Source organism: Megalobrama amblycephala, linkage group LG15 (genome assembly GCF_018812025.1).
Source record: "Megalobrama amblycephala isolate DHTTF-2021 linkage group LG15, ASM1881202v1, whole genome shotgun sequence".
Lineage (NCBI taxonomy): Eukaryota > Metazoa > Chordata > Actinopteri > Cypriniformes > Xenocyprididae > Megalobrama > Megalobrama amblycephala.
Genome location: NC_063058.1, coordinates 30,740,126 through 30,754,048, shown reverse-complemented (window position 1 = coordinate 30,754,048; position 13,923 = coordinate 30,740,126). Strand labels below are relative to the sequence as shown.

The 13,923-nt window shown below is 36.4% G+C and overlaps 1 protein-coding gene across 2 annotated transcripts; it reads right to left on the bottom strand.

The window, feature by feature from the left end:
* Window positions 1-315: 315 nt before the first annotated feature.
* Window positions 316-13,258, bottom strand: cdhr5b (cadherin-related family member 5b). Of its 2 annotated transcripts, XM_048158088.1 has the most exons (15): window positions 13,094-13,258; window positions 11,951-12,141; window positions 9,720-9,782; window positions 9,535-9,624; window positions 9,308-9,394; window positions 8,969-9,070; window positions 8,715-8,894; window positions 8,450-8,540; window positions 8,199-8,296; window positions 7,710-7,916; window positions 7,394-7,507; window positions 7,249-7,315; window positions 6,796-6,927; window positions 5,588-5,763; window positions 318-2,580 (listed from the first exon to the last, which is right to left on the bottom strand). In XM_048158088.1, exons 1-15 carry the CDS (start codon window positions 13,173-13,175, stop codon window positions 2,092-2,094), a joined length of 2,169 nt encoding a protein of 722 aa, XP_048014045.1. In that variant the 5' UTR covers window positions 13,176-13,258; the 3' UTR covers window positions 318-2,091. The 2 variants fall into 2 exon arrangements, with proteins under 2 accessions (XP_048014047.1, XP_048014045.1); XM_048158090.1 differs by lacking the exon at window positions 6,796-6,927 and having other exon boundaries at window positions 316-2,580.
* Between the last annotated feature and the right edge of the window lie 665 nt (window positions 13,259-13,923).

The window sequence follows — 13,923 nt, the reverse complement described above, 5'->3', positions numbered from 1 at the left end:
TGAGCTCCGACTTGTACCATCTGACCACTGCAGATTCGTTTCGTCGTTGATAGTATTGACATATAAACACATAAAGCAAGTCCAAGATTCACTTTCATTGTTATGAGATCGAATAAACCAGTGCAATACAAAAACTTGAGATATTGAGATATTTTGTCAGATTAACTTGTTTAGATCTGTTTCAGTGTGTTTGTTTGATATGTCATCTGTAATAGCATGCAAACTAGCAATACAGCATTCACATCACATTCTCAGGTTAATCATTGAAGCTTATCTAGGTTATTATAAAATAATTTATGATCATTGTTATGTGAAAGGGCAGCAGTCCACTGCAATGTCACAAACACACATATAAACAGTTTACGTCACAAGGTTGTTATAGCAACTGTCTCGCCATACAGGCCACATATCTGATTTCCAGTGATAAGTGAACTCACTGTAAAATGCTTTCGCCTGTGCAGTCAACTATAAGTAAACCATGAGGTTGATTTGGAAAAAAAAAATGCTTGTGGTGTAAAAAATGACTCTAGCTAAAAGTAATTATTGGAGAATTTAATCTTTTTTTTTTCATGTTTTGCAGTGTATTAAATTCTACAAAGAACTGACATCAAACAATTTACAGTGAAAGAAAAAAACATTATTTTTATTTACTATTAATAAAAATATTTTTGGTAACACTTTATTTTTACTAAATATAAGTCATACTACATACTAAATATAGACAACTACATGTCAACTAGTCGTTAGAGTATTAGTAGACTCTACAAAATGCTGGGTTGTTTCAACTCATGTTTGGGGTCAAATATGGACAAACCCAGCCATTGGTTTAAATTTTTGTCCACATTTGACCCAAACATGGGTTGAAACCACCCAGCATTTTTCGAGTGCAGACTGTCTGCTTAATATCTGTTGACACTTTATTTTGATGCTCCCATAAGTTACTTTGCAAGTGCATGTCAACTTATTTTACTAACCCAAACCCTAACAGTCTACTAATACTTTAATGAGAGTTAGTTGACATGTAGTTGCAAAGATACTAATAGTTAGTAGAATGTCTAAAGTGGACCATCGAAATAAAGTGTAACCGTATTTTTTGTACACTGCACTAGTCAACATGAAACAGTTCACAACCAATTTACTTCCACAATCCGATGTATTTCTGAGAGATATTGATTGAAGTTATTAGATTTATGAAAGACTTTTTTCTTTAGAATAATGTGCACGGATGAATCAGTCACAAAAGTTATTAATCACGATTAATCGCATCTAACAGAAAAGTTTGTAAATATAATGTGTATGTATATATATGATATATGATAGATGAAAGAGATGTATATATGAGTATAAAAAATATATATATACACTGTAAACCCCAATGCTCAAAATAATTAATTGGTTTGAGTTGGGCAAACTCAAATTAAACAAATTAGTTCAATAAATATAACTTTTGAGTATTTAGACCTTTTTTTTTTTTGAGTTCACGAAACTGACACATTTTAAGTAATCTGAATTGTTCAATTTTCTTTTAGTTTTATGAACTTGCTTCTTTTAATTTAGACAAACTTAAATTTCCCTGAAACTGTGCTGGGATTTCTAATTTAGAAGAGTTTCTGTTATGTGTTTTTTTGGGCGGTTTCCATCATGGTGACGAATGGAGCATGAGCTTAGTTTGAGAACAGATAAATGTTCTTCATTGCTGTACTCTTTCAGCAATTGTTATGTTATGCTAATGTTATCAAAGCATTGTGTAACCACTTAGCAGTTATAGCTAGCTAAATCTCCACTTCTAAAAATTACGTTGACATTACATGATAATTTTAAGTTAAATGTATGAATTAATTTACTAAAATTAGCAATTAAATGTATGAGTACAAAATTGAAATCTGCCAGTTCTGCTTACTTAAACAGAATGCCTTAAGTTTTGCCAACTTATTCAGGTTTACAGTGTATATATAAATAAAAAGCAAATAGGCTCAGTTATGATTTCATGTTGACTTAGTTTTGCTAGAAACTGAAAATTATATTCATTTTGTGAAGAATATTTACAGACTTATTATCAGAAAGGAATATGAAAAAGGATAAACATGAGTGTCAAATGGACGTCAGTCCTTCCTCATCTTCCTCGTCTTCTGAATCCAAGTCAGTCCTTAGGTTGCCCTCATCCTCGCTGTCGTCATCTTCCTCATGGTCTCCATCCGCGTCACCAGTGTCGGGAATGATGACCACGTCCTCTTTGGTGTTGGGGTCGATGTCTTGCTTAAACCAGACCGCTTTGTAGCCCTCCTCAGTGCGCCGCTCTTTGGTCAGGATTGGTTTTACTTCCTTCTCTCCGTCGATGGTTTCAGCCAGGCTGCTGGAGTCTGGCTGAGAGCTGCTGGTGGTCTTGAGAACGGAGGCGGCGCTGGGGGTCATATTCTCCTGCGGTAGCCCGCGTCTCTGCTGTGGCTTCAGCCCAGACTCCAGTTTATTCTCCAGGTCTGCAGCTAAATTAGAGTTCACACTTCCAGAATCCCCATCATGCTGGAAGCCCTCGTTGCTGTACTGCATTCCCTCCTTAGGACCACCCGAGCCCCCACCAAGCTGTAAAAACAAAAAATACTCCAATAAATATGCTCTAGATATAGAAAGTACTAACATTAATGTAATAGTTCTCGTATAAATTGTCATCAAGTTTGACGTAATGCAATAAAGATTTTATGAATGTTGAATGTGACCAATTATATGAGAATTTGATTTAATATAAATTTACATGAGAATACATTTATTTACTATTTTAATCTGAAAATGTAGGGATAGTTTTGTGAACTATTTAATTTAATTTGATAATTAATATGAGAATGCTTCTACGAACTATTCAATTCAATCCAAAAATTAACATAAGAATTTATGAACATTGTAATGTGATCATTTACTTGAGAATCAGAAATATATATATATATATAAGAATAGTTTATAAACATTGTTCAGTTCAATCTGAAATTTTACACATATGGTTTTATGAACGCTGAATCAAATTCAACATAATTGGTTGCAATCAATGAGAATTTACATGAGAATACATTTATGAACTATTTTTGAAATTCAATCCGAAAATGTATGTAAGGATAGAAAATGCTTTTGCAATGTTATGCAATGAAAATTTTAATATTACAATTTATGCTCAGTAAATCGTGGACATTATTTTCTAATTCGTTCCCTCGATTTGCTAAATCGTGCACATTATTTACTAATTCGTTCCCTCGATTTGCTAAATCGCGCGCACTATTTACTAATTTGTTTCCTCGATTTGCTAAATTGTGCGCATTATTTACTAATTTGTTCCCTCGATTTGCTAAATCGTGCACACTATTTACTAATTTGTTTCCTCGATTTGCTAAATCGTGCGCATTATTTACTAATTCGTTCCCTCGATTTGCTAAATCGTGCACACTATTTACTAATTTGTTTCCTCGATTTGCTAAATCGTGCACATTATTTACTAATTCGTTCCCTCGATTTGCTAAATTGTGCACATTATTTACTAATTCGTTCCCTCGATTTGCTAAATCGTGCGCATTATTTACTAATTCGTTTCCTCGATTTGCTAAATCGTGCACATTATTTACTAATTCGTTCCCTCGATTTGCTAAATCGTGCGCATTATTTACTAATTCGCTCCCTCGATTTGCTAAATCGTGCACATTATTTACTAATTCGTTCCCTCGATTTGCTAAATCATGCGCATTATTTACTAATTCGTTCCCTCAATTTGCTAAATCGTGCACACTATTTACTAATTTGTTTCCTCGATTTGCTAAATTGTGCACATTATTTACTAATTCGTTCCCTCGATTTGCTAAATCGTGCGCATTATTTACTAATTCGTTTCCTCGATTTGCTAAATCGTGCACATTATTTACTAATTCGTTCCCTCGATTTGCTAAATCGTGCGCATTATTTACTAATTCGCTCCCTCGATTTGCTAAATCGTGCACATTATTTACTAATTCGTTCCCTCGATTTGCTAAATCATGCGCATTATTTACTAATTCGTTCCCTCAATTTGCTAAATCGTGCACACTATTTACTAATTTGTTTCCTCGATTTGCTAAATTGTGCACATTATTTACTAATTCGTTCCCTCGATTTGCTAAATCGTGCGCATTATTTACTAATTCGTTTCCTCGATTTGCTAAATCGTGCACATTATTTACTAATTCGTTCTCTCGATTTGCTAAATCGTGCGCATTATTTACTAATTCGCTCCCTCGATTTGCTAAATCGTGCACATTATTTACTAATTCGTTCCCTCGATTTGCTAAATCATGCGCATTATTTACTAATTCGTTCCCTCAATTTGCTAAATCGTGCACATTATTTACTAATTTGTTTCCTTTTTTTGCTAAATCATGCACACTATTTACTAATTCGTTCCCTCAATTTGCAAAATCGTGCACACTATTTACTAATTTGTTTCCTCGATTTGCTAAATTGTGTGCATTATTTACTAATTCGTTCCCTCGATTTGCTAAATTGTGCGCATTATTTACTAATTCGTTCCCTCAATTTGCGAAATCGTGCACACTATTTACTAATTTGTTTCCTTGATTTGCTAAATCGTGCACACTATTTACTAATTCGTTCCCTCGATTTGCTAAATTGTGCGCACTATTTACTAATTCGTTCCCTCGATTTGCTAAATCGTGCACACTATTTACTAATTTGTTCCCTCAATTTGCTAAATCGTGCACACTATTTACTAATTTGTTCCCTCAATTTGCGAAATCGTGCACACTATTTACTAATTTGTTTCCTTGATTTGCTAAATCGTGCACACTATTTACTAATTCGTTCCCTCGATTTGCTAAATCGTGCACACTATTTACTAATTCGTTCCCTCAATTTGCTAAATCGTGCACACTATTTACTAATTCGTTCCCTCGATTTGCTAAATTGTGCGCATTATTTACTAATTTGTTCCCTCAATTTGCTAAATCGTGCACACTATTTACTAATTCGTTCCCTCGATTTGCTAAATTGTGCGCATTATTTACTAATTCGTTCCCTCAATTTGCGAAATCGTGCACACTATTTACTAATTTGTTTCCTTGATTTGCTAAATCGTGCACACTATTTACTAATTTGTTCCCTCAATTTGCTAAATCGTGCACACTATTTACTAATTTGTTTCCTCGATTTGCTAAATTGTGCGCATTATTTACTAATTCGTTCCCTCAATTTGCTAAATCGTGCACACTATTTACTAATTTGTTTCCTCGATTTGCTAATCGTGCACCAGATTTACTAATTCATTCCCTCGATTTATAAATCATGTGCATGATTTAGCAAATCAAGGGAACGAATTACTAAATCGTGCACACAATTTATAAATCGAGGGAATAAAATAGTAAATTGTGCACATGATTTAGCCTACTATTTTTTTTCCTGCATGTCATGTGCGGGGCTCCATAGAAAACAGATCAGTTCAATCTGAAATTTTACACAAGAATGGTTTTATGAACACTTAATGTGACCAATTACGTTAGAATTTGAATTTATGTGAGAATACATTTATTTACTATTTTGATTAAAGAGTGTGGAAACTCACTGTGCTACGGAAAATGCTAGCCTCGGAGATCTTCTTCCAGGCTGTGTTATGGCCCTTGATGCGGTGCACCATCAGTCCAATGCAAACCAAGCAGAGAACGATAACCACAGCCAAAGAGGCTCCTACAGCCGCCATTTCCTCCGTACTGAACTCCCCTGTTTTTAACTGTAGTCCTCCTGGAGCACAAGAGAGGGAAGAAAGTGTTGCTGGCATGACTATGGTAAACATAAACTGGGTTTACAAGAATGATACACAAACTGCCTTGGCTTAACTTTGCTGGAATTTCACAATTGCAATCATTTCAAATTACATGCTTAATGTGTTTTCACAAATATCAGCACACACCCTTATAGCCCAACAGCATAAAACATGCAACCTTGATTCCATATGATTTTTTTTAATCAGTTTTATTATGTGCTATGATGGCACCAGTGGCAGGTTGGATAAAATGCTTAGACTTGCCTCAAGATGTTTGTCATCAATTTTGTTTTCGTTAAGATTGTTCATAATTTTTTTTTTTTAATCAGTTAAATAAAAACGTAAACAGGTCTAATTTGAAAAATAAGATTTGGGTTGCTGTTAGTTGGTCAGACTAGTTCTTAAGACAAAGTCTTAGCAAAGAAGCTAATGCTGCGTTCACGCCATGTTGTAATTACGAGATGATAATCCGCAATGTTCAACTCGGAGCGATTCACATCCTCATATTTGTAATAATGCATTTCTGTGGCATCACTATCAACTGCAGCGGTCATGTGGTACTATTGGCAGCTTTCAGAAAGGTATTTCGACAGTCCACTTTTGACATTCTACTAAGTAACTTTGGTCTTGAGTATGGTCTTGAGCCTCCTTGTTAGAGAGCCCGACTCCCATGCCAGCGGACCCGGGTTCGAGCCCTGCTTAGAGCGGGCGATTCGAACAGAAGGGGTTACACAAGTAACTTTGCAAGTACATGTCAACTTATTCTACTAACCCCAACCCAAACCCTAAGTTAACAGTCTACTAATAATGAGTTAGTTGACATGTAGTTGCAAGGTACTTATAGTTAGTAGAATGTCTAAAGTGGACAATCGAAATAAAGTGTAGCCTTCTGAAAATGAGTTTACGAGTTGTAAGAAGATGTTAATTCCAACATTGCCGTGAACGCAACTTAAGTTGATGCAACTGGCCAGAAGAAGAAGATTAAGCAAGGCTAATTAGAATAAGTATACCTGTGCTGGGGAGCATAGTTGTGACTGGGTTAGAGGTGGTGGTGATGTCTGTTAGCTGTGTGTTAGAGGTCTGATCTGTTGTTACGATGGGTGAAGTCATGATAGTAGTGACCGGTGTGGTAGTGGGAACCCCTGTAGAAGAAAGGGTGTCACCAATCAAGAGCTTTGTTGTTGGCTGATTCAAGTGAATCTTTGAATTAAAAATTCATTTTATGGACCAAATCAATCGCGTTGTAGTATTTATGGATGTTTTCCTTCAATGGCTTGAAATGAAAATGGATTGGGCTGAACCCTAGAAAGGTATATCCACACATCCTTCACCCAAACTGTTTGCTGAAAAGCCAGAATGTCCAAAAAGCACCATGATTAGCCCACACCCTGCTAGCCACTTTTAATTATCCCTGTTATAATTAGGTGTTATCTTGATAGCATGCAGTATTGGTCTGGTCTTACCTGGCGTGACCTCAACCGTAAGAGAGACGGTGCTCGATTCACCATTGCTTGTGTCAACCACCTTCATCTGAGTCACATTGAGTCACAGTTATAAATATTTTCATGTGTCAAAGTGCATTAAACATTATATGAAATATGTTCTTACTCGTAAATTCACAGTGCCAGGTGAAACTGTCCTCGCCATGAGTATGAAACCCTCTGGAGTAATTGAGAATTCAGTACCATCTACAACCTCAAATTTGATGGCAGGATTATACCCCTACAAAAACAAAAATCCAGCTGTTTACACAAGAAGTAGTACAATAATGGATGTCATTTATGAAATCTGAGCAGAAAACATGTTTTCTTATCGGATAAATTCAGACAAATCTTCCTCAATTAAGCACATTTTGAGTATAAATGCAACAATTGATGTAACATTTTTTTTACTAAATATTCAATGCAATCCAAGATTTACTTACATTAGAAAAGTCTTCATCGGTAGCCTGAACCCGGAGAGGTCTGTTGGACGTTTTGCTCTCCAGCACCAGGCTGTCCACACCTGCATCCTCTGAGATAAAACCTTCGTAACTTGGCTTCACAAATGTCGGAGGGTGATTGCTGGATATCACCACCTTCAGGATGACTGTGGTGGTGGCAAACTGATCAACGTTCTCCTTCTGATATGCCTAAGAAAAGGACGCAACTACACTCTTAAAAATAAAGGTTTTTTTTGCAGTGATTCCATAGAACCATTCTGGTTCCCCAAAGAACCTTGAACATTCTTCAAAGAACCATTTTCTTTCTTAGTGTGAAGAACATTTGAAGAATCTTTTTCCATTATGAAGAACCTTTTGTGGAAGGTTCTTCATGGAACCATTGATGCCTATAAAGAACCTTTATTTTCAAGAGTGTAAACAAAGTTTTTGATTGCATGTAACATTCAAAACAAAACAAAAAAATTCTCTTACCATGACAGTAAGAACAATTGGACCTGCCACATCTACTGGTTTCAACATTGTGATGTTTCCAGTGTCAATGTTGATTTCAAAAGTTTTATCTTCATTTCCTGAACATGTAAAATTCACTAATTAAAACCTGTCAACTCTTCCTGGATGAACATATATTCTTTATTTCAACCCATGAGGACTACAAACTCATGTTAACTCTTCCTGGATGAACATATATTCTTTATTTTAACCCATGAGGACTACAAACTCACCTCCAAGAAATGCGTAACAAATATCCTCGTTCCTGCCTTTGTCTCCATCAATGGCATACACTCGATCTGGCGTCAATTCCAAAGGAACTGTCTGTGGTGTACAAAAACATTCATATGCTCATCTGATGCTGTAACTCAAGATCAGTCCACTACTTCAGGCTAAATCACACTGTCCCAATGAATGCTGGCCAACTTTATAATGTGTGAAGTGTTGGTGTTTGTTGGGGCAGTTTGAATTGGCCTTGAGAAACTCACCGATACCCACCTCTTGCTCATTTAATTGGACCGTCCCTTCATAACCAGGCATGATGCACACTTGTGCAAAGTTGGGGTCACTATTACAGGGCTGGAACCACGGTGGACGATTGTCAATGTCTTTGATGTTGACTTCAATGGTGGTTGAGGTAGTGTGTGAGACTATTCCTGTAGATCCAGTTGCCGTGTCCTGAAATGTCATCAAATGAAAGTTGCTTGTACAAAAAGGAGCATCTTTGGACATTAAACCTCAAACCAACTCACCTGTGCATAAAGCATCATTGAGATTTTTTGAACTTTGTCATAATCCAGAGGACTTTTCACCATAATGTTGGGACTGAAATCAGTCTGGAGGTAGAAATATTCCTGAGAGAACAAAAGCCTTGTTACAGAGAGACTTGAAATGCTCGTTTGTGACTTGACAGATTGGACCATGAAGAGTATTCCTAGTGGAATTTAAATTATAATTTGGAACCAGCATTAAAGGCATGTAAAGGGGAATATTCTTAGAGAACACTTGGTTCCCAACAGGACTCTTGTGATTACCATGAAATGCAATGTATACAAGCTCTATACACATTCTTTGGGATTTCTGTTGTGTACCTCAGGATCCAGACGGTAGTAAAGTCTATCACTTTCATCAGGATCGATTGCTGTGATTAGACCAACACTGGTTCCCACTTCTGTTAACTACAAAAATCATTACAAGCTTTTAGATTTTGTAAATGTCCATGAGATAAAAGTAGAGAAATAAACAGGTAAATTGTACAACAAAGGCAACATTAAAAGTTCATCAGCAAAAGAAGTATAACAGAATATTGACATTGTACCTCATCAACGTTTAGTGAGTACTGGCTGTATGCAAACTCTGGTGGATTATCATTTACATCCTGAACGGCTATTCTCAGAACCAATGCGGTCTACAAGATACAAATTTGACATGCAGGAGTTTACTTCAATAGCAAACATCTGAAAGGATTTTTTAGGTTCATTTAAATAAAACATCAATACTTACAGTAGGAGAACCATCTTTTGTACACTCAACATTCACCTCATATGGTGTGTTCTTGTCAAACGTCTAAGAAAATCACAAAACAAAAAAGATATGTTAGTTTGAACTAAGTATTTTAAACAAATTGGCTTCTTTGAAATACTATAAGTAAAACAGAATACAGGTAGGGGTGTAAAAGTACTGAGAAATAATCAAGCTGAACTATTACTTTATCAAAATTATCAAACCAAAACCACACTTGAAAGTAAAATAAAAAAATGACGTGTAATTGTACTTAAGTATCTAAAGTCAGTTCTATTATAGCTTAAGTAATTTCAAGAGAGCTTTTTCATCCTTAAACGCTGTTTAAAGTGGATCGGACAGAGTGGCACAACACACTTGTAGCCAATCAGCAGCAGGGGGCGTGTCCACTCATGATGGGGGAGGAGAGCGATTTGAAGAAAGACTGTAGAAAGAGAGATGGCTGAGAGACATTACACAAAGAGAAAAGGTCAGAGGAATATCACTGGTTATGATCAGGCAAGAGCTTTAGGACCCACATTAATATTAGAAAAGCTTTCCAGTGCTGGAGAAACTGAAGCAGGAAGTCCTGAAAACGAACGCCGATGTTGTTTTGCATCTGTCTCATATGAGAGTAACATTGGTTTTGAGTGTGTGCTGCTTGCGACTAACAATGAACTCTTGCTTGTACATACTCTTTTGTATTGTATGTTCATTTTTTGTTCTTCCCTTGTTGTTCATTCGTCATCTTCACTTTATTTCACATAAAACCACATACTTGCCTACTATATAGTTGGCAAAACAGTATGTCACAAAAGAAGTATGTCTGAAATTACAATGTTCATAAATGAGTAGGCAAAAAAACTACCTACTACTTTCGGCGAGATTCTGAAGCGCGCATACTTTGGACACTTTACTATCCCATGAGGCCACGGGAGAGGATTTGTAAATGGCAGTGAAGCAACACAACTGACCTTGGTAGGTCACATAATAAAGGCAACATGCCGAATGTAGTACATCCAGATTATTTATTATAAACATATTCGTACTGTATAGAACATACCTTTTGAGCGATCTCATAATAAGTACCTACTTAATATGCGATAAATGGTATGTGATTTTGGACGCAACCATCCATTCTTGCATTGTGTGTTTGTACATTTTGGGGGCGGAGCAATGAAGAGAGGGGTGTGTTTGTTTGGGTTGATTTCAAACAGTGTGACCCCTTAATTACACTGGACGCGTCTGTGGCACGTTACGGTTGCGACGCGGCTACCGGAGCTGATCCGCGGCCACTCTAGTCAATGCTTGTGTTTACATCAGCCGCACCGCGGCACATTTCAGAAGCAGCTCACCGCTTCGCCAAAGATAGGCGACAAGTCTATTTTTGAGGGATGCCGCGTCCAAGCCGCGCAGCTCAAATACAAAATAAAGTCAAAATAATCACCCTGTGAAGACTCCTGCTCATATTTCACAGCACTAGGAGGCTAGAAATTGACGACGAGATTCGAAGTTGGAAAACTTGATTTTTTATTTTTTTTGTCCTTGATGTCAATAACTGGACTTTTAAGTGTATTAACTTTGTCTGTATGCTACAGCAAAATAAAGTATGGCATATAAACACAATTAAAAAATATAACCAGTTAGCCATTAAAAACACGAAAAATCAGGGAAAACAGCGTCAGACAGGCAAATCTAGTAGTCTCGCAAATCCAGCCGCTTTACTTCTGAAATGCTCCTGGTGTGAGTTGACACCGCGAAGAGGACGACCAAAACGACGCAGGAGCCGTAACGCGCCGCACACGCGTGCAGTGTAAACAAGGGGTGAGACAATGATTCTCAGAAATCGCTTACTGCACCTCTAAGTGAGAAAACCAGTGCATGAAGTGGAAAAATAAAAGTGTCGGTACTCCCGATGCTCAGTTCAAAACGTGTTCCTGAAGGAAGGAGGGTGTGGCGGGCTTCCGTACACGCAACATGTCGGTGTACACTAAAGGAAAAAATACTGTGTACCGGCGAATACCGGCCCATTTCAAGCACTGGAGAAAACAACCAAAACACACCAGTTTAGATCAAAGACTCTAGTTGTGGTGTCTGCAAAGATATTTCTTCTCAAGAACGAAGTACATTTAGTAAGCATTTTGTACTTTACACCCCAGAAAGAAAAAAAAAGTGTAAATGATACATTTAGAGAGTGTTGGCTGAACACAAAAACAGACAGACTTCATATTAACCTCAAAGTCCATCACAGTTTCAGCAATGAGATTGTATGATCCGTCAAGTGATGCGTCAAGGCTGAAGAGATCCGCTGGAGTTTGACTGGTGATTGTGGCCGTCACCCCATCATCAGCCTTGATTTCTGTAACTATGTCACCAATAGCATTGTTTTCCTTAATAAAACTTATGACTTCTGCTGAGCAAATGCCTGTACCATTCAGAGAAAGGGAATTCAGAATTAATAGTCATGAATGGTCCTGGTTGGCACTGCAACAAGTTAGAAAGTATGGAACAAAACACAAGTAGGCCTATGGGATAGTTCACCCCAAAAATGAAAATTCAGTCATTATTTACTCACCCTCAAGTTGTTCCAAACCTGTATGAGTTTCTTTCTTCTGATGAACACAAAAGAAGATATTTTGAAGAATGTTGGTAACCAAACAGTTGATGGACCCCATTGACTTCCATAGTATCCATCAACTGCTTGGTTACCCATATTCTTCTAAATATCTTCTTTTGTGTGTGTTCAGCAAAAGAAAGAAACTCATACTGGTTTGGAACAACTTGACGGTGACTAAATAATGACAGAATTTTCATTTTTGCGTGAACTATTCCTTTAAATTCACATATTTCAAAATCAACAATATGAAAATAATGTCCAAAAACAAATAAAAAAATATGATTAAGCAGAAATTTCTGGAATGTGTAAAATAAGAGTATAGACTAGATGTAAAGCTATTTGAAATAAGACCACAATTTTAGTTTTTAATTTTCAAAGCATTTTTAAATGTATCCACAGTAAAAAACATGCACATAAAACATCAAGATTAATGCTAGAAGTTGATCACTCAGTATGATCGTATAGTGTTCGACACAATCGACACATTTCCTCAATCGACCATGTCTTATTCTTGAAACAAAATTGCCTTGATGTTCAATTAAACATAACTAGCAGAGCTTGAAACAAAATCTTACAACTTGAAATATTAACATTTTCAAGATTAACAAGATTTTGTAATGATCATATCTAATCATGTTTTCCCACAGTGTACCGTGTAAGATCTTAAATCACTTGGGATTTTTATGTGTCTAACTGTTTTAACCTACAAAAGAACATCTGATCATGTAATATTTTTCAGTTTAAAATGTTCATCACTTACTTTGCACTTCACTGAACTTGCTGAGTGTGAAAATAACCAGGAAAAAGAAAACAGCAGAAGATTCTTTAGGCCTCAAATCCATTTCTTCTGGTTAGACGATGGATCAATAAAGAAATATTGAAGACGACTCCCTTTGTTCTGACTGAATCAAATTCCCATCAGGCATTTGTGAGCGATAGCTAATGTGTGAAAATAGACTTCAATCTTAACCTTTGAGACGGACGCTTATCTTATGCTGCTTTATTGGCTATAAAGATGAGCACAGGTGGACTTTTGCCTCATAGACATTCACACAGCTGCTTTAAATGTACAGTACATCTCATAAACCATGACCACAATAAGGAACAATGTTTACAAAATAATATTTTATTTGTGTGCAGATGATTAGCAGCAGTGCTGTTTCCAAAATGTTAAAAGTTGAAACATCCATTATAAAATACAACTTAGATCGATGAAGAATTGTATTGATGAATGTTGAAGATGTTTTTAACTTTAATGTAGCTTTTATTTTATTCCTTGGTAAACTACCAATTTATATTCCTGAATGGAAAAAAGTGCCATAAATTTAGAAGTAATGGGAAACGTTGTCAACAGAGGGATGTTGATCAATCCACACTATAGAAAAAATTACGCATAAGTTTGAGTGAAATAGCTAACAGCATCAAAGAAGCAAGAGTGAATTCATAAAAAATGCTATCCCTATCCTTACACCTAATCCTGCATAACTTCTCCCTAAAATCTAAGGGAAATGGTAGGCGAATAACATGGTTCTTAGCCTAAACTTGACAAACTGTCCATCAAATTTGGTTGGTTGATTGGAATGTAGTATC

Excerpts from the sequence above, each read along its gene's own strand:
- cdhr5b (XM_048158088.1), bottom strand. The coding sequence starts at position 13,175 with ATGGATTTGAGGCCTAAAGAATCTTCTGCTGTTTTCTTTTTCCTGGTT. Across the intron at positions 8,541-8,714 it reads TCCAATTAAATGAGCAAGAG|ACAGTTCCTTTGGAATTGAC; the intron begins GTGGGTATCGGT and ends TGTACACCACAG. Across the intron at positions 7,917-8,198 it reads CAATTGTTCTTACTGTCATG|GCATATCAGAAGGAGAACGT; the intron begins GTAAGAGAATTT and ends TCCTTTTCTTAG.